At 42.3% G+C, this 20,949-nt stretch overlaps 2 protein-coding genes across 3 annotated transcripts; one reads left to right on the plus strand and one right to left on the minus strand.

Moving 5' to 3' along the window:
* The first annotated feature begins 583 nt into the window (after positions 1-583).
* On the plus strand, positions 584-16,454 carry LOC135486571 (uncharacterized). 2 transcript variants are annotated; one of them, XM_064769449.1, is made up of 19 exons: positions 584-897; positions 1,430-1,505; positions 2,833-2,981; positions 3,518-3,805; positions 4,086-4,248; positions 4,790-4,846; positions 5,815-6,005; positions 7,404-7,561; positions 8,466-8,613; positions 8,866-8,945; positions 10,677-10,893; positions 11,180-11,328; positions 11,748-11,910; positions 12,347-12,511; positions 13,031-13,180; positions 13,453-13,534; positions 13,804-13,864; positions 14,412-14,610; positions 15,087-16,454. In XM_064769449.1, exons 3-19 carry the CDS (start codon positions 2,897-2,899, stop codon positions 15,716-15,718), a joined length of 2,988 nt encoding a protein of 995 aa, XP_064625519.1. In that variant the 5' UTR covers positions 584-897; positions 1,430-1,505; positions 2,833-2,896; the 3' UTR covers positions 15,719-16,454. The 2 variants fall into 2 exon arrangements, with proteins under 2 accessions (XP_064625519.1, XP_064625520.1); XM_064769450.1 differs by lacking the exon at positions 4,790-4,846.
* Positions 16,455-20,447, minus strand: LOC135486570 (ankyrin-3-like). The gene is made up of 2 exons (XM_064769448.1): positions 20,375-20,447; positions 16,455-19,975 (listed from the first exon to the last, which is right to left on the minus strand). The coding sequence occupies exon 2, from the start codon at positions 19,914-19,916 to the stop codon at positions 16,581-16,583; it is 3,336 nt and encodes a 1,111-aa protein (XP_064625518.1). The 5' UTR covers positions 19,917-19,975; positions 20,375-20,447; the 3' UTR covers positions 16,455-16,580.
* Positions 20,448-20,949: the final 502 nt, after the last annotated feature.

The following is a 20,949-nucleotide window of genomic DNA, read 5'->3' on the forward strand; positions in this document are numbered from 1 at the left end:
GGCCAATTTAACCCCCCTGATGCTCCTGCCTATAGTTCTCCTTTAGAATCAAATTACACAGGGTAGCTTTTTGGTGTGATGGTCTGCCCCCCCCCCCCCCCCCCACAGGCATACGGGGGGGGGCAGTGCTTGTATAGGCCTAATTCATATTCCAAAATGACCCCCCCCCCCCCAGCTCGGGGATAGCCAACTGAATCCCCCCCCCATCTCGAGGATAGTATATACAAAGTATATAATACGGTCGTATTATTCAGGATCGGAAATCATTTTGAAAGCCTACTATTTTCATTATCCAGTCGGTAGTTAAAGGGCCAATGCGGCCTAACGGCAGTAGGACTACAATTCTGAGAGGCTGTGATTTCTGGTTGATATCCTCATATACTTGCGAGTGGGAGGATCACCCACCCCCCATCCCCCGCCCCCCATTTTGTGTAAAATAACGAAACCTGTCGTGATGATTTTGACGGCCACAACACTCACTGATAATATGAGGCATGACAAAAGGCCGGATACTATATATTTAGATTAATAGGGCAAAAACTATCTGTGACACAAATGATAACCGTCAGTAGTGCATCTTGTCGTGGTGTAGTGAAGCTTCAAACTTCATAACGCTTCCATCCAGCAGAGGCGAAGAGACTATACGGTACACTTGAACGGATACGCACACCATTGGATTCTTTTTCGCAATTTGGATAGATTACTAATAACCGTATTTTAGACTCCCGGGCGGTCTATTTCGTCATCCTATTCATATTGTCTCAAAGGGTGAGGGACAAGGACGGTCCAGCGCGTTCGGAGTGTACCGCCGTATTTAGGGTATAGGCGCGTCCAGTCAAACTTCGCCGGGTTAGCCAATCTAGTCTCGCGAGATCCATACCAAGCGAGAATCGAGTGGTAAGAAACAATCTTGTTACTAGAGGCGCTCATTTCGTTCCTTACAACTCTGAAAGTTTTAAATTTCGACACTGGGGCGAGTTTGGGTCACCTGGGAGAAAGTTACGTCATTTGCTGGCACTGTTGAGCTGATCTTGCCGTTAGCAAGAGTTAGTCCAGGTAACCTCGACCCTATCCGCCGCTCTGTAATGGAGGAGACTGGTAAAAGAGTCTAAGCAAGAGTCAAAACTTCCACTAATAAGTGGTTATTTTCAATATTTGATGTTTAGGGAAAGATAGAATTAATGATGCTGATGCTCCCCTTTTACTTGACACAACTTTTGCCTTTGCTAGTTGCACCTAAAATCTATACAATTCAAACTTTGTAGGCATTGCGCACAATCTATTTCGCTACATTTCCGTCCCATCACGGGGCAATGGATCTATACAAAAAACCCAAAAGATTTCTTTTAAAACATTTCTAACAGTCAATATAAAACAAATCAAAGCAGATGCATGATGGTAAAAGGTAACATTGTCTTTTTTATGGTAGACTGGAGCTTGTAAGAATCCGAAAAAGAAGAAGTTCTGACTCTCAAGATGACAGTGCCCAGCTGTTCATGTGATAGGTATGATGATTATTTGTTTCATGTTCTCAGCCTACTGCAGATAGACTACTGCAGATAGACTCCCCCGGGTATATGGCTGACGCGAGTGGACAAAATTCAGAATTATGCCACGGCATAAACAGGAATTGTGGTGCACCATAAATCAACCAATCAAAACATCGGATCTCGTGAATTATGTCGCGGCAGAATTCGGAATTATGCCACGGCATAAATAGGAATTGTGGTGTGGCATAATTCGACCAATCAGAAAGTGGTAATCGTTTTATTTATGGTGCGGCATAAATCGCACTTCCGTCCACGATTCATATTTATGCAATGGCGTAATTCACGAGATCCGATGTTTTGATTGGTCGATTTATGGTGCACCACAATTCCGATTTATGCCGTGGCATAATTCTGAATTCTGTCCACTCGCGCCAGCCATATCTGTCTTGAAATATTTACTTTTCACGTTGTGTTGTTGATAAGATATGATATAGAACTTGACATTTTGGTAGTTGCGCCGAACCAAACTTCCCCGAATCGGTGCTTTGTTAGCGTTTTGATCTCAGGTCGTGAGAGTGGGAGGTAATACGCCCACGATTCGAAAGTTACCTGGTTTCATACCGTTTCATTTTCAACGTGACCACCGGACAGGACAGAGCCGAGTTTCGCAATATGGGTCATTCTATATAAGGGGTGCCATTTCGAAAGTCAACAATTCAAAGGCGGCATTTTATAGAGAGGAGGGGAGCCCTTGGGTTAGCAAATCTGCATCCTCGAAAAAGCAGAGCCAGTCGTATCCTCCTCCCCTCGCACACATCACATAATAGTGCCGAGTGTTGGCGTGAAGTTCAGGAGGTACTAGATTTGCAGCTAGGGCGACTATGCTACACAGAGAGAAAGTATGCCAAATTTGATATGAATGCAATGAGAAGAATGCCCACTTTTGATTCTGACTCAGTTCAGTAAGCGAAAATAAGCACCAAAATAGGAACATGAATTCGAAACCTTCAAACCTTGATCATTCTCTTAACTGATATAAACCACTAATTGACTGCTTAACATTTTTGGCATGGGACGAATGAACAGAGTTTTATCTAAAAAAGACTGCTTTTAAGTTCGTCATTCTCGGCAGTTACAGGGCTATTGATTTTCAAAAAAATCATGAAGAAAACAAGTCAACTGGTCAAATTTTTAATTTTCAGCCCCCACGTCCTAATTAATAATCATGATACCACTTATCATCGCATGAACTGTACTGTATATTTTCATATCCGACAATAACAATGCGATAGGCAAATAGTTCTAATTAACTTGTGGCCTGTCAGGTTTTCATGACTTTCAGATGTGTCATGGACGACGTTACTTCCTGCTATTTATGACGGGTTACAAGCTAGAGAAACACGGATATGACAAGATGGGTATTTACATTCTTCTTCATGGTATCGTGCCAGTTCATTGTTTATCCATCGTTGTCGCAGAAGTTAAGTGGAAGTGAGTATTTATCCAATTTAGTACCCCAAATTACAGACTGCTACAGTTTGTGCCCAAAATTAGACTATTCTTGGTGTGTCGCATCTTATGTTTAATAAATACATGTAGGCTAGTATATCACAAATTCACCGTAAAAGGATTAATCTGATGATGAATCTCATCAGTGTGAGGAGTCAGTCTCGGGTGCTCCGTTCATCATCCCATACCCGGTTGATTCAACCGAAGCCACTCGGTTCAGGTTATGCTGAACGTGCTTTTGCATCCGCGGCACCCAGGCTATGGAATAAGTTGCCCCCGAGACTGACTTCTTGCACTGACATCAAGGAATTTAAGGCACTCTTGAAAACCTTTCTGTTCAGGAGCGCCTTTCCATCAAATTAGATTTTTTTTGTGTAAAGGGCTTTGAGTGGGAATATTTATCCTGGATTTAGCGCTATAGAAGTACAATTTTATTATTATTATTATGAAGAAGTACAATTTTAAAAGTGATTCTTTTATGATACACCCTGTAGTGATATATGTCATGTTCCTTTCAGAACTCCTTATGTCTGAAATTTCCCCTGGGATTGTGAGGTTCAACAGCACAGTCAATGGGACATGCAAAGTCACTGATGGTTTGGACAGTTCCTTCAACATTAGCCAATTACGTATCATGTCCAACGATGGAACACCTTTACCACTGGAGCACACTTGGATCAGTTCTGACCACACAATTCAGTTTGTTATTCCTAGTATTCAGAAAAGCCAATTTGGGCTTTACAAATGTACTTACAATGACAGTGGGAGCATCCTATTTGTGGCGGTGAAATACATACATGTTTTAGGTAAGATTTTGGGTACTGTTTATGACTGAATCTGTTGTAGATTTTCTGCTTCACGAATGAGACTTTTTTTCTGATGATTTCAGTAAACCCCAGCTTTTGTTGGCTCTTGCTGTTATACACATTTTCGTAAGTGCACTAACTTTTAATCACATTTTAATGAATCTGAAACGATTTATAGTCAATTATTCGAAGTATACCCGATATGCCCGCAATAAGCCTAATATGATTTCTGCTAGTTCGATTGTAAATTTCAAAGTAATATTTTCTGGCCATTTTCCAGCTGAACTCTTGGAGGTCGAGTCGTTGCATTTCGTTGTAGACAACTGGGAGAGCTACAACATCACCATGGTGCCTAGTCTCCAAGAACAGGACTACCACACCCATGATCAGAGGGACAGCTTCACTCATCTGCACACGAAAGTCAATTATGATTACACGAACAAGTAAGTTTCAAGAGGTTCTCACAGCGTCTATGGAATTCGTGGCAGCAGATACAGCAAAAGTGAGACTGCCTAACTACCTTTAAAGTGTTGGTCTGATCATTGTGTTAAGCTCCAAACAATATGATTATCTTTAAGGGAAAAGTTGGGCACGAGATATGTTGGTTTTTTATTCATGAGTAATAAGCTTCTGGTAGGACTGTGATTTCTCTAAAAAGACTGAGCCCTTTCTTGACGCGCGTTGCCTGGAAGCTGAGCAATGACAATACATTGAGGGTCAAGATGAAAATGCAGCTATCGGCACATCAGGGTTTAAGCCCAACATGAATAAAAAGAGGTGCATAAGCCATGCTTCAATTTCAATCATATGAAATGTATTCGAGGAACGTAGCTTGGGTATACTTCTCAATTTTGGGATAGTAGCCCCGCCCCGTCTGGTCATTTCGTGACAAGCAAAACTAATTTCTGTCCTGCAAGGTGTCACAACAGTCAACAATGGCCGGGGTCACTCACTAATATTTACAACATTGACTTTCTGCCAAAGGTGCCCACACTCGGGAGGCAATGCTGTTGTGCCAAGAAATTGCACGCCGGATAGAATGTAAGAACCTTCCATCTAAGCTATTTCTATTTCATCCATTCTATGAATTTTAAATTCTGTGCTCTACACATGTATGTGTCGGGATTTGAACCCACGTCTTCCTGATCCCCAAGCCAGTGTTTTACCAATGTACCAGAAGTCCGCCTGCTTTATCACACTATCCTCCCCCATCCTGCTCTTTTAGTGTCTCTCCTCCCAGGCTGCACATAGGTCGTATTCTTGCCAGTTTTGGCTACGGTTACCAATTCCTTTCAATTGACTGATTGAGTCTGGTTTCTTCGCAAAAAGATAGGAGAGATGTCAAGAGAAACTCTGTTTGCGCAGCATAAGTCTTGGAACATATACTAATGTTTGAACTCTCGACCTTCGCTCACTGGTTCTGCTTCCTGTAAGCTTACATGTAATGGTAAAAAAAAAGGTCCGGAGGTTAGACAAATCCTTTCGCCAGATTGGATTTATCCATAGGTGGTTCCCTTGTGAACTTGTGGACCTGTGGCGTGGTCTCCATTTTCTTCAATTCATGTTCCCTGTTGCGACCGATGCAATGGGAACGTCCAATCAACGAAATTAAGAAAATTTTTTGTGTGTGGCGCATTGCAAAAGCCATGCCGGCATAACCAGTGGTTTTCAATATAATCCGTCTTGTCGATATTTCTAACTTTTTTTTCAAAAATATGTATATGAGGTAGGAGTATCAAAAACCCATATCTCAGGATGCGCAAAAGCGAACATAAATAGACACATGGGAAAACTTCACAAGGGGACAGTCTGTGGCTGCGCAGCGTAATGCAAGACAATTGGGACTGAGGTTGAGAACAGCAACTTATCACGAATCCTTACGCATACGGATAAAACTCTGTTGAAACAGGTCAAATTATGCGTAGCCCTACATACGTATAAGTAGACCCCCCTATTCGTCATTAGTAACTTATCTCAACCTCCCGACTATGCTGATAAATTATTTCCAGTTGCAGGAACTTAGATCAGTGCTGTAACTATTCGTGCAATTGCAACGACAATGAAGACTGTAAATGTAACTACAACGACCGTCCAGGCCTATCTGATGTCACGACATGTTTTGGGGTGAAGATATGGTCAGAAGAATTGGGGGAGCCTGAAACATACGATAAGATATTTCAAGTCAACTTAAATGACTATGGTGAGTAGTATTCCATCGTAGTTTACCACCAACGTTTTTGCATCCTATCAAGATTAAAAGGGACAACTGCATGGGGCATGGGATATGTTGGTTTTCAATACACAAATGGCTCCCAGCAGGACCGCAACTTCTCCGAACAGGATAATTGAAAAGTCATTGAGATGCAATAAACAATGCACTAGAACGGGGTGTAACCATAGGCCTGTCTGAAATTTTCAAGCAATGTCTAAAACTGCCTCGCAACACTGGCGAAAATCATTAGTGGTGGCGGCGCATGGTGGCAAGCAGGGGCATATCATCCTTGCCTGGTAAATGGCACGCCCAAGTTGTCCCTTTAAAAGATATACCCCGGCTTCATTTAAATGGAGTATGAGACCATTTGGTTCAGGATGGCAGTACATGTAATTCAAATAACATCTCACATGGGGGAAAAACGTACGTTTCCTACTGTATCTTATAGTATTATACTTGATATCACCGGATCGGAGTAAGAACTTTGGACTTTTGTTTAAGGGATCGATATCGCACTGAAATTATTTGTGGCATCGAGTGACTTCCTATTGTTTTCATGTATGATGATGTAAGTTTTGATTGTTAATATGATGTGTGCCCAATTGGGCTGTGTTGTTGACTGATGGATAAACCGAACGGGTATAAGAACCACGCAGAAGCGTTTAGATGCGTTTTCTGTATGCTCCGCTCTCACGAAGCTGCTGATTTCAAATTTGAAGTATTGGTTGTCTCACCAAACACCGCGAGTGTGGAGCTAAAATGTAGGCCAAAACCGAGGGGTCAGCTGAGGTTTTTGGCGATGTGACACAGCTCCACCCGACCGTGAGACGACTACATGATTGTCAAGAGTGATGAGGTATTAATTTTTTATTCTAAAACATCTCAAGCTGTACACTGCAATGTGATTTTGACTGCTTTTTGGCTACTTTCATATTTTTAATAACAAACCAAAGCGGTGATGATCAGGGACCTGTTTCATAAAACTTTTTAACAGACTTCCTTTAAGGTACCATAAAGGAAGGATATAACGTCTATTTAAAGCTGCGTATTAAAAGTGTATCATAACTCGTTTTTACTCTGCCATTACATTAAATTTAACAGGCCTGACATTAATAAATAATTGCATGGTGTACCTCATTAGTGAAAAAAAAATAAACTCGAACGCAGAGTGATTTATTGTGTTGAGATTCGTTTATGAAACGCGTTCTTCCTTTAAGGAGTGACTTTATCCTAGCATTAGGGCTAAAGGCACTTTATTAGGCTTTATGAAACAGGTCCCTGTTGTCTAGTACTATAACCGCTGACACGAAAACAAGGCAAAGTGCTTTATACACTGTGAACAGTGCTGTGTTACAACCAAGCTGCTTAAGAATCATTAAATTTCAGTAAAGCCTTCACCTGTCGACATCCGCACCATTAAACTGGAAATTATCAACAGCACCTCATTAAACATCTCATGGCTTGAGGATGGTATGTGGTCTTTTCGTGGCAATAGGAGAGTTCAGTACAACGTGTTTTTCGAGGCAACGAATTTTCAACATGTGGTGAGTAGTCCACTTAGCCATTGCAACCTAATTCAAACATGAAAGGTAACCATTTTGCTTCTTGTTCTGTATCCGTCTTCACAGTCCGCTCTGCACCAGGGTATTCTCACCCAAGGCGGGCAGGATAGGCGTTTTCCCGTGCTACGGTTAGGCACCGATTAGGTTTATTGGTTTAGTGACTCCTGGTGTCCACGCAGACTACTCATGTTTCTCATGGTGAGGTCATTCTTTGCATGCATAGTCGATAGACTTGAGGAACCTCTTTTGCGTGGACTCCGGATACAAGGAACCCTGTTTTTACAACGTGAAGAGCCAGGCATTTGGTGAGGAATTTTAGTTCCTTGAGAACACTCTCCGTAGCAGAGGTTTCGATTTTGTCAGGTTCGATTTTTTAGCTGTAACCTCTCCTGTCTATATGGATTGAGGGTCAGCCATGCTTGAAATCCTAACTCGCCGACGCCGATACTACTTTTCGGAACGTTCGAATGACGTCTTCGACTTGACATGCTTGAGGGTACGGTGACGGTGGTCATCAAAATAAAAGGCTTTTGAGCTTAAGATTTGATACCAATATCTAGATTGCTTACATTTATTAGTTACTTCATACCAATCCTAAAACTAGAGAAGATTCCTTATACATACTTCCCCTTTTGTCATATTTTATGCGAACTATACCCACAGTGCATTTGCGACCTTTCTGCACGAGAGTGTTACCGTTAATTGCTACATTCCACAGTCAAGCCTGTAATCTCGGCTTTCTGGACTTTTACGAGTGCCGCCGAATACAGGCGAAGATGACGTCAAATAGAAGGTGAACAATTCCCGATCATTATATAATTACATGTACATGGTCCACGGACCATTTCATCACACGACATTTAGTGCAATATGTTCTTTCTTTTAGGTAAACATCTCAAATCTTCGTCAACCATTCCTCACACAAACTGACCTAATCCCGCACGGCAGCTACAGAGTCAGCGTTTTTGTTAGACCTCTCAATTTAGGAATACCTAGTGATGCAGCTGTTACAGGCCTGACCATGCCAGCGAGTGGTAAGAAGTTTATTAGAATAACTCTAACGCTCTTGCGGTATCATTATTATTCTGATTATTTTTCTGAATGTGTTTGTTAAATATTGCCTCGTCATCGTTCGGATGCGTACAATGAGCAACTCATGATTCTTGTCTTGTCTTCTCTTTCTTCCCCAATACTGCATCTTCTTCTTCTTCTTCTTCTTCTTCTTCCGCGTCAGATGTAAACATTTGTCCTTGGTGTATGTCAAGCCTTGATCGATCCTTTTTCAGTTCCGTCACGGAACCCATCATTTATAGGGTATTCAATGGTAAATCATGATGCGATCAAAACTGTGACACTTTACTGGGAGGTAAGTGTTGGCTGCTCTAAAACCGGCCAATTCCTAACGTGGCCCAAGCCATAATGATTTAGATAATTTAAAATTGTAGCAATGTGACTGACTAAGTATCAAATCTGCCGTCTACTTTTCGTATCTTTATATCTGTTCCAGGCACAAACGTTAACAAATTCATCATCTGATCATGAGAGATGAATCATTGGGTGAAAGATGTTGGGCCTGCCCATATGTATTCCTCGCTGTTGCGGTTAAATTTGCTGTCTTTACTATACAGGGTGTCCCAGAAAAAAGGTAATCCTGGCAAAAAAGGGTTAATGTGATGAGATCATGCATTTTAACACTTTTGGCATTGCATCATAGTAAAGTGGAAGCTATGAACTTTCCGTTGATGCCATTGTGACGCCCATGCTTCTACGCATGACTGAGCACCAAGGCCCTGAAAAAGACATGCAGATTTTACCTTGTTCCAAGTTGGAAAATTCCATAAGTTTGTGTCACACACCATTAACATGGTTTGGGGTCTCATTGAATGTAAGACTGTTATGTCATTACTGGGAGGGGTAGGTATTAGCGTATTCCGAGCATAATGCAAGTGCTCAAGGCAGTGTGTGTGACAGAGTTTGTAAAGATGGTTCAGTTTAGCACAGAGCAGAGAGTTTTCGTGGTGAAAAGATTTCAGGAAACGAAGAGTTTGCAAGCTACGCAAGATGCTTTATGGGATACTTTTCAAGAGAACACCATTTGGGCCAATGTCAGGAAATACGAACAGCATGGTACAAGTCTAAACAGGAATAAGGGCCATTCTGGGAGACCCAGGACAGTGCGAACTGATCAAAACATCGAAGCAGTCCGTCGACAACTCGAGACTCATCCTCGAAACTTAAGTGCAAGAAGAAATGGATTAGGACTATCACACTCTTCATTTAATCGCATAACAAGGGTGCAGGGTACTTTCAGGCGGCTTTGGTGGGCACAGGATGGTGCGCCAGCACATCATCTTCGCGCAGTTCAGGATACATTGGCAGCCTTATTCGGAGACCAAGTGATTCACTGAACAGACCAGTGGAATGGCCCCCAAGGTCACCAGATTTGACCCACTGTGATTATTTTTCTTTGGGGGCACCTGAAGAGTAAGGTTTACGAGACTCCAGAGCAGGACCTAGCTGACGTCAGAGCTCGCATCATTCGGGAGGTTGATGCTTAGAGGAACGACCCGTAGATGGTGCAACGAGCTATGCAGGACATGCGACGACGCTGTCGATTGCTCATCGAAAGAGGAGGAGCCCACGCGTAGGGTGTCGGGGCTTAATCTGTAAAATTCTGGATTGATCAGGGAATTAAATGTATCTGAAAGGGGATAAGCTGTTATTGGTTATTTAAACATGAATGCTTTTGTGCCCACATAATCTGACATAACATCAGGATGGAATTTCCCAACTTGGAACAAGGTAAAATCTGCGTGTCTTTTTCAGAGCCTTGGTGCTCAGTCATGCGTAGCAGCATGGGTGTCACAGTAGCATCAATGGAAAGCTCATAGCTTCTAATTTACTATGAAGCAGTGCCAAAAGTGTTAAAATGCATGGTCTCCTCGCATTAACCCCTTTTGCCAGGATTACCTTTTTTCTGGGACACCCTGTACAAAACTCACAGAGAGAGAAATTGATTCATCCATCTCATGCCCGCTGTCCATACTCCAGCAGTCCCAGTGCATGCATGCAAACTGGTTTTAATCATTAATTCCAGTCACTTTCTGAGAAAGAAAAACATGGACTCGAGGTCAAAACAGAAGTTGAATTAGATGGACAGCCATTTTTTGCCACATTTGAGGAGAGCTCTTGCACTGGGGACATACCAGGGCAGAAGAACTATAGTGTTGCCAGAATCTTCTCGAAGTCGATGTCCCTTGGAAGAAACACATCGGCACCTATCTCAGCCATGAAAATAGCCGGAACTGTCAGAGGTATACACTGAGTAGTGGGTGAATAAAATGAATAAAATGAATTAGTGACCAGAAGACGGAAGGGTAGTTTAATTTTTTATGACAATTTACACTATCAGACGGAATTTGTATTTTAAAGAGTTAATTTGATATGGTATGGAAGTCATTTCCTAGTGCGCCTTCACCACCAGTGACACTTGCTCGTCCAGATGAAAAAAAGTTATTTTCCTGCGCACCTCCAAAATGAGAGAACCTTGCTTTTCTGGAGCAGAGTTTGGTTGTGTACACAAATCGCATTCTCTTTCAGATTCACCACAGTTGAACCTTGAAGTGTCAAGGACAACCCTTGGTGTTTATAATATGACTTTTCATGCACCAAATGGAAAAAATGTCCAACTGAACGCATCAGTCGTTATGTGTGAAAAGGATGCCAAAGAGAACACGTGCAGTACCAAGGTAATTCTTCTTTAATTGTCTTTTTTAGAATAGTCAGACCCCAAGACTCTGACATGGCTTTTTATCTTCTTAGAAGCCGGGGAATACATATTAGCAGTGCCACTCTACTTAATGCGGGGTGGAAGTCAGGATGGGGATGAACTGATCAGGGGCCATTGGCCGGCTGAGCATGGCTAGCCATGTTAGAGAAGAGGGACCCCAGTGAATTCTCACATGAACCCAGTGGATTTTGTCTCGGTCTACGCCCCTTGGTGATGTGTCCGATAGACTACAATAGAATGTCGAACGAAACAATGAATAACATTAGAATAAAGGCGTTTGTTTCAGTCAGTTGAAAACAAACCTCGTTTAACCGATCCGGAGTAGCTTACTTAACTTTTCGCTTTCCTGAAAATACTACTGAACACATTCTTTTTCAGACCCAACTTGACATTTTGCGCAACGTTAACACTACAGGGTTCGGAACATTTAGTCTGAGTGCACGAAATGGTGTCGATCCCTACAAAATTGGTGTGATTCTGTCGGGAAGTCTATATTGGAACTTGATAGAGTGGAGTCCATGCATTTTTGAACAAGGAAGGGGTATAAAATATTGCGGACTATTTATTCAACAAATCTATCTATATCTTTAATACATTCTTGAAAATATTGACCATCAGAAATTCTTAAATCTACTATAAGTATACAAAAATTCTTAAGTCCATTCATATGGGTATCTGTAATTCTATATTACTGTGCATGGGCAATAGTGTCGAACTGAGCTCGACGATTGCTTCTCGAAATGCCCGATTCCACTTCAGTATCCCGCTATGGTAGTCAATGCCGCGTGAAACCAAGCTCTACCACAGTGGGTGTTTTGCAATTCCTTGCCCGCCTTTCGGCGCGGTTTAAATGACATGCGATTTAAATTCTCCTGAATTACCATTATGTCATACTTTATCGATAATTCATGTCTAAAATTGGTAATAATTTGGTTCTAGAGAACGAATATTTCATTTTATTTCTTGACTAATTTCAGTACCTTCGAGGCCATCAGTTTCTTTGGGAAAACCCCTGCCCCCCGAAGAATTGATGATACATGTTGCAAAATATAGCTGTAGTAAAGATACGGGAACGAGCGTCAAAGTACTAAAGATCACGGGATATTACTGTCGAGCAAGTCGAGATAAACCTGGATGTATTGGTATGTATCAATTAATCAATGATTTGAAATATTCCCAAAAGCGCTCTTGACCAATGTTCAGTCACGTGCTATCAAAAGCGATGAAGTTATTATTATTACTTACAAACCCTCATGTTGTTACCTTCAGTTAGGTCACTTGGCCGTGTTGACTTAGACGTCTTGTATTGAGGAAATTCGGGGTTGATGTTCGCTTCTCCGACACTCGCTTATTAATCCCGATTTCCTCAGGATAGAGATTTCTCTAGTGACTGACGTTGGTTCTTTGAAGTGAAGCAGACAAAACGAATAGCATCAAAATGAAAAGCATGCTGAACTTTTTCTCCTCAACTTCTCAAACTTTGTTGGGATGGCGAAAATCTGAAGAAAGCGACATGAATCGTATGAACCATGGGTAAAAAGATCCGTATCAAATGCATAACAGTTTTACTGTGAAAGTTCACTTATAATCTCCTGTTCACATAGATTCAAGTTAGAATCATGTGGGCACGCGGATCCGTCATTAAGTTTTATTTCTCAAAGGGAAAACCACTGACATCGAGATCCTCAACCCGGGTGAATGGACAACCTATGATGTGGATGCTGGGTTGTATCGGGTCTCACTGAAGGCTGTAGCAGATGACGGGACGAAGAGCCCGGAATGGACCGACTCTGTGGACGTCCCAAAAAAAGGTGAGGCAAACTTTCTGCCTGCATAAGACCTTTTGCTGGAGGGCGAAAACTGCCCATTTTATGGATCTTCCAAGACATGCTGGTCAATCTGACATCGCACTGTAGGCAATAAGATTGCTATGCACGTAGGCTGGCTAGAAAATGAATCGATTCGACGCCATTGGTTTAGGAGGATTCTGATTTCAATCAGGAAACCGGACTAAAACGTTCTTACATTAGAAATCAGTTTGTGTCACTAAATCCTTTGTTGATTTTTTCCTTATTTTCTCCAGGAATAAATGTTATGTACATAATAGCTGGACTATGTGGTGTTGCCATTTGCCTCCTATTCATAATTGGGAAGTTGGTGCACTGGTAAGTACAAACCTTCTGTATCCTTCTTCTTATTAGTACTTAATACCTCAATCATTGGTAAATAAACCAATACCAATCTTCTTAACAATATCCCATCATACTCTGGCTTGATGCAATACAACTTTGTTAATTTGTTTTCTCCAAAATACCTCTGGTAGAGGTAGTAGAGTCTTTACTTGGCTAGTTTTGTCGTTTCTTCACTTCTATTCATCGTCAAGTCCCACAACATTCAATGCATTTCCTTAATCTTTCTTCAATTTGATTGCCAGGAGAGAAGAACAGAAACACTCACCGTTGTCAATTGTTCAACCAAGCACACCGAAAAATCCTGTAAGTTTAAAAAAGTAACTTTCAGTTCATTGCTGTTTTTTTTAGATAATTATTTATCAATTGTCTATTGGTCTCTTTAAAAGGCTAACCAAGAGGTGATAATGTATGTTTTAAGACCCTGTCAGAATTTCATTTCCGACAGTTTGTGTAGCAACGTTTAGAAATTCACAATCCTTCAAATGGCAATACATGTAGGCGGCCTCTGTGTAGCAATGCGGTCGGCACCATCACAATACTATCGGCACTGCACAAAGGAGTATGTATCAGTAGATGTCGTGGAAGGTGTACGCAGAGGCCACCCATCGCACGGCCGTTTGAAGGAAGTTGATACTGCCGGCTTACGTTTACGTTGTTCGCGACAATCAAGGTGTATAATTACATGCAAGTTGTTTATCATGCAATTCAAACTTCATGTCAGTATTTTCAAACAAAGATTTGCTCTGAAGGCATCATTCTCACAACCGATCCAGGGCGATTCGTATCATATCAACAATAAATGAAGACAATGATATAGAAAATGCTTACAGAATAATATCCTTTACTTCAGATTACCTTTGATGAGGCAACGGAAAGGACGTCAGCGCCACCATCTCCAATCAATCGCTGTCATCTACCACCAAGACCAGAGCCACCATCACATGTCGTGCCAAGCAGGAATAAGATATCCCATAACCCTCCGAAATCGCGCAAAGCAAGTCATAACGATCGTGACATCTATGCCAGAGTTGTTATGAGAAACAACCAAGGTACATGTAAATATATGGATATTCAGTGACATAACATCCCTTCCACCAGATGTTATCCGCCGAAATCTTGGTTCCGCTAACTCATATGCAGACTCTGAACGCAGTGAACTAGCTGGATATATTCTCACAATATTTTGAAAAATGGCCTGGCTATTTCAAGTACTTAAAAATTTTACCTCATTTATGGCTGAAGGGATTTCATTCGTTACCCGTGCATAGTAATCGAGAATATAAGATTTCATGAGAGCAGTAACGAACAGGGAACTTAACATTTTCGATGTTTTTGACGGATGCCATTAAATTTGTCAGGTTTGTTTACAGAATTACCTTAGCCTCGTTTTTATCTTGAGGCTAAAAGGACATTCTATGAGCAAGATGGACAGTGCTGCCGTCGAAACTTTTGGAGGTCAGTAGTAAACCATTGACAAATTCTTATAAATGTTATGAGGTGTGAACGATTGATTCGTTCTTTTCAGATTGCTCTGAAGCAGACGACAGCAATCATAGTGGTGATGAGGAAAGTTGTAGTAGCGGAACTTATACACCGGACACAAGCTGTACATCTGGCTTTGGCAGTGGGAGAAGCAATCAGCCATTTGAAATTCCTGCAAACTTCACCAACGGGGAGTATCCAGGCCGCGAAGGCGAGACCGGTAAAAATCGTGAACAAAAAATATCGGGGGTTCTTGAAGATGGCCTGGAGTCTGCATACGCAAAATCACAGTGTTCTCTGATGAAATTGACTGACGAGTTCCCCGTGCAATGCTTTGAAGAACCTCAGGGAGATCCTAAAGCGGCTTCAAACCAAAATAACTGTGATAATGACCCTTTCCTACGGCCTCCTCCTGCGCAAGTCTACCCCGGCGATTCTGGCGGTAACCGAATACCCTATAAACGCTCTGCATCGGGGACATCGGGTGAATCACTACCAGGGGCTTCTGGCGAGCCGACGACAGGGAACAGTGGTGCGTCAAATAAACCGACCAGCTACGTCAAAGTGACTTTCAGAAATCCCATCTATGAGAACAATGCGCAAGCTTCGGATACAGCATCAACCTGCCTTCCCATCTTGGACGATTTATTCAGAGGTCTTGGCGAGGAGACTTGAGTGGAAAAGATCACACTCAACGGAATAATAGTGAGGAACGCATGATGAATGACCTGTGACCATGCCTGATACTTTGCTTGTTTAGACAAATTCTGCACACCAAGATTGGTCATGCATCGTCTAGGGTATACGTTGCTCTATTTGGATGGAAAACACAATACTCTACCACGATTTAAATTACATCTATCTGGACAGGACTGTCTTTATTTACCCACGATCTCACAGTAACGGGTGACACTGGATATAAAAACATGTCCGTAAATACCTGTTTTAACAAAAACATCACCAAACTTACGGGTGGCATGCTATTTATTCTGGCAACTTAATCATCAAACTCCCATATCATCTTAGTAAGGTTCATGGTAGAGCTAGACATTACTTTCCATACATATATTTCACACGACATGGATATCATGCGGCCAATATGTTGATGCTTCTATGTCGGTAAAAGAAATAGAATCGATGTTGTTTCAGAATATTTGTTTTGTATTAAATGTAGGCCTATAACACTGGTTTATAAAAGGTAACTAGTAAACCATGCATATTCTTGGCTGTTATAAGCCAGATCCTGGCCTATCATGTTTTACCTTGGAGTAACTCTAAGGTTTTATGACGGACAGAAAATGCTGGTTCAGACCGATAATACAATGTATTCTGGTGCCATCTGCCGGGTTCAAGTTCAAGACACAAAAAATCATAACCTGAATATGTCGTCTTGATTGGTCCAGAAATAAACCGTAAAGAGCAGAAAATGTCTTAATTCCATGCACTACAAATACGTCTAATGTACACAAATACATACAAATAATCGTTTTTAGCCAATACTAATGCGCATCCCCTGGAGGTTTTTCAGGCAGTTCAGCTACAGGTCTAGGTATAATGGTAAAACTGGTGTTTTCGGTTTTGGTTCGTCGGTATGTTGTTGCTGAGCTGTAAAGGCGAATGGATCTGTGTTGGCCATTTTGGCGGGACCACACAACACCGGTCGTGTTCCTCGTCCGTGTCTCTCCCATTCTCCCAACTCTTTTTTGTGCTTGCGTTTCTCTACTTGGAACATGACTCGTTCCTTCTTCAGAGCCTTTCTTTTCTCATTGCCATCTATTTCTTTCTCATGTGAGAAATCTCTCTCGTACAATGATTGCACGAATCCAAGCATCAGCCTGGTGACCTGTAGGCTATCCTCTACACTCACTCTTGACCCCGCCAGTACGTTTATGGTCATGTCAAAAAACATAGGAAGTTTTCCTCTCTTCATACATACCTCTAACTGTTCATACATCATCAGCACCATTTTGCCAAGGGAGAAGTCGGACCTCACAAACAGCTCAGCCAGATTCAGAAAAACAGTTTTCAGTCTAAAGCTGGTTATATATTCACTGACAAAATTTACATCACCTTGACTGTTCCTTACTTTGAAACCACACACCTCCGGTTTTCTCAGACACTTGGCCGTTATGAACACTTCCTTAATTCTCTCATCCAATGCTGATATGAAATGGACCTCAAGGGTCGGGAATGACAACCGCCCAAGCTGGTGCTGGTCCTCTGGTCGAAAAAGCTCTGATACCAGGCTGTTCTCAGACGGAATCTTGGGAACCATGTAATATTTCCGTTCTCGTATTTCCTTCTCTGTCATCATCAGTGTGGACCTTGTCTCCTTTGCATGGCTCGTCTGTCCGACGTAGACTTCAATCGCGGGAACAAAGTCGATGGAAAGGGGAAAATCTTTGAACACCCCGTCACTGTACAACCAGATCCAAGTGGTGCAAGTCTTTCGGTCAGGGTGTCTTTGTGGAGGTAATGCTATGGTGAATTCACGACCATCATCTAAAAATTTAACCTCACCATTGGTTTGATTATTTTTCCAGAAGGAATCTAGCTTTCCATACATCCAAAGCCCATGAGAACCGATTATGTTGAGCTTTGTCAAATAAGTTTCTAGTCCTGCTAGATTCGGGTCTTTCATCATGATGTATCCCTCTTGGCAAGATTGATCTTTTTCGTCACTGTCCATTTCATGGCGTGTATATGGACAAGCCAACCATAACTTGACAAGAAAGTCCATTTCATCGGGCATACCAATCTTGGAGCCCTCAAATGAACTGCCACAACCAATGACTTCCACCTCGGTACCACCAGATATTGCACGCCTGATGACTTGTCCTACCACGGTCTTAGCATAACTAACAAATTCTGTCATATCGAAATCTACAATTCTGTTAACTGAACCTAGGTATGGCTGCTTTGATAAATCGGCGAGGTTAGGAGCTGCGGATATATCAATGTCGCATGGCATGTCTCCCTCCCTCATTTGAATTACACTGATCATAGGCGAAGTGCCCTGTAGTAATTTGTAGGTCAAACTGTTCATTTCGCATTCGTGCAAGTAATCGAACGGTATTTTATCATTGCAATCCTTTGTATTGTAATTTGGACCGGCCTTGACACTTTTCGCAAGCAGTGTTCGGACAACATCATCATTTCTGTGCATCACAGCATAATGTAGACAGTTCCTTCTAGAAACATCAGTCTGGTATGGGTCAATGTCCATGTCAAGGAACATTTCTATCAATCCGGAGTGTCCGTAAACGGCAGCGATATGCATTACTGATTGTCCTAAGATGTCCAACACTTTCATATCACAACCAGCATTCAGTAGGTCGACGACCGTCTCCTGATTTCCTATCTGGGTGGCATAATGAATCGGGGATTTTCCTAGTTTGTCCTTGAGATTTACATCGATATCTGGACAGGACAACAAATATTTGACGTGTTCACGGCATCCTAGATCCGCGGCAGTGTGGAGGATGGTCGTTTCGTTGTGACCACGTGCGTTGCAGCTCATTTTATCAGGTATCAGAAGTTTCAGTATTTCGGTGTCCGTTTCCATTAAAATGTTGTGCAAGACCGAAACATCTTCTACATCATGGCAATCTACTGATTCCGCCTTGAGGAGTTCGCGGACAGATCCTGGATGCCCATACAAGGCTGCGAGATGAATTGGACTCAGTCCTTGGCGATTTTTGAGGTCAACACTGGCTCCGTGTCCAATAAATTCTGCAACCGCTAGCGAGTGTCCTTTCCGTGCCGCCAGGTGCAAAGGCGTGTTCTGTTCATTATCCCGGACATCTGGATCAACTTTTCCATCTTCATCCTGTAAACGTTTCATCACCAACTTCACAGTGTCAACGTTACCTCCATACGCACACATATGCAATATCGTTGTAGATCCGCAACTGCTATTCACATTTGCCTTTCTCACGGATTGGGGAAGAGGCTTAGCAAGACATTCGGCATTATCAGCGTTCTCTCCCTTCCCCTCCCCCTCCAACATTGACTTTGTTATGTCGGAGTAACCATGAATAGCCGCAAGATGAAAAGGGGTCTGCGAACTACGATCTGTCGCATTGACATCTGCACCTGCTTCTAACAGAACCTTGGCCACGCCAAGGTGACCATTTGAAAGCGCTGATTGCAAAGGCGTGCATTCTGAAAGATCTCCTTTGATATTGACGTTGGCACCAGCCTTGACCAAATCGGCTGCAATACCAGTGTGACCATTCTCAGCCGCTATGTGCAGGGCTGCCTTACCATCTTTGTCTGTGCTGTCGACATCAAGCCCTTTCTCTATCATCAACCTGGCAACATCGGTATGCCCTATCTCAAGTGCCAAATGTATGGGTGCTTGGTCAAGTTCTTCCTCTTTGACCACAAGACTCTCATTAACAGAGAAACCATACGGAGTATGATCAATATAGAAATCCTTAGGCGTTCCACGATAGTACTTCACATTCACATCAGCCCCACCCTCTATCAGAATCTTGGCAATATCAGTGTGATTTTCTCCTAGCGCTAAATGTAAGGAGGTCATTCCGTTGTAGTTGTAGTTGAAATTCAAATCGGCCCCGGCTTTAACCAGTTCGTTAGCAATATCACAGAAACCGTTCTTTGCCGCCAACTGCAGAGGAGTGAAATTGTCACGGCCACGAATGTCTACATCTGCCGACCCCCGTATCAGTTCCTTTACAACGCTGGTAAATCCTTTTTCGACAGCAATGTGTAACAATGACTGCCCTTCAGTGCCTTTCAAGTTAACATTAGCACCGACTAGAATTGCCGACCTAACGACCTTTGGCTGCCCTCCGTAGACGGCACTGACGAGCTTCCTGTCCCCCTTACTCATCGCCCATCTTTCCATTTTGACCAATGTTGCTGTTCTCACCCAAAGGGATGAAACCTTCAATAGGCAAGGCACATCTGTGAAGAGAAAAAAAAATTAACGAAAATGGCAATTTATCTTGAGATAAATCTAAGTGCCGGTGACTCAGGCCTTCCGTGCCAGTTGAAAGTGCCAGTTCTCGCCGAAATGACCCCGCTACATTTTGGAAATGTGTGGTCATCACCATTTCGTTGCAGCAACGGTCATTGGCTAATCGTCCAGCCGTTTGTTTGTGTCCGTCGAGAATTACACCCATTAGTCACCAATTCATGACTAGGGGGTTGAGATCCGGGACTAATGAAGGATCCTTATACGTATACGGATAAAGCTCTGTAGATAGAAGACGATTTTTGTGTACATGCATATCCGTATACATTTATTAAAGCATCCTCCATAAGTCGCTGTTCTCAACTTCCCTAACATCGTTATACACTTACCGACTGTGCTTGATTTTATTGTTCTAGCGTACAGCAGGCCTACAAACAACACGTAGTTTTCTGCATGATAGGAAAACAGGTCAGCAATCTTGTCATCTAAATCAATATAAATCAAAATTAGGGCGACAATCACAATCTGCGCAGATTAAATTGAGATGTACAAGTACGCGCGTGTATATATACATGTAGACACGACGTTTTTAAAGGGGGGACTCTAGGCAGGAGCAGCGGAGTTGAATTGGCCATCTTCCGGTGACTAATATGCACAGTAAGGGCCCACGGTCATGTTGGATTCAGCATCAAATATATTCATTGTACAAGCGTGCCTGAATAGTTTTGACGCACTGCGAGATGGGAGAGACCCCTATTGGTAACATTGGGTAACTTGATCTTGTCTACCTAGCAGCTGCCTATAGTGTCCCTTTAACGGGTAGCCTTTTAAACCCCAACTCCGTTCATTAGAAACCTGAAATTTATACTTGAATTTGAATATTTCTCATTGTGTAAATACGAACTAAATATATAGAATTTAATACTGCTGTTGTGTAGACAGTGTAGGGACCAAGTGCATCTGG

The sequence above is a fragment of the Lineus longissimus genome, chromosome 4, assembly GCF_910592395.1.
Source record: "Lineus longissimus chromosome 4, tnLinLong1.2, whole genome shotgun sequence".
Lineage (NCBI taxonomy): Eukaryota > Metazoa > Nemertea > Pilidiophora > Heteronemertea > Lineidae > Lineus > Lineus longissimus.

Coding starts and splice junctions, on each gene's coding strand:
- LOC135486570 (XM_064769448.1), bottom strand. CDS start 19,916: ATGGAAAGATGGGCGATGAGTAAGGGGGACAGGAAGCTCGTCAGTGCC.
- LOC135486571 (XM_064769449.1), top strand. CDS start 2,897: ATGACAAGATGGGTATTTACATTCTTCTTCATGGTATCGTGCCAGTTC. Junction 7,562..8,465: donor CAACGAATTTTCAACATGTG/GTGAGTAGTCCA, acceptor TCTTTCTTTTAG/GTAAACATCTCAAATCTTCG. Junction 8,946..10,676: donor CTGTGACACTTTACTGGGAG/GTAAGTGTTGGC, acceptor CATTAATTCCAG/TCACTTTCTGAGAAAGAAAA.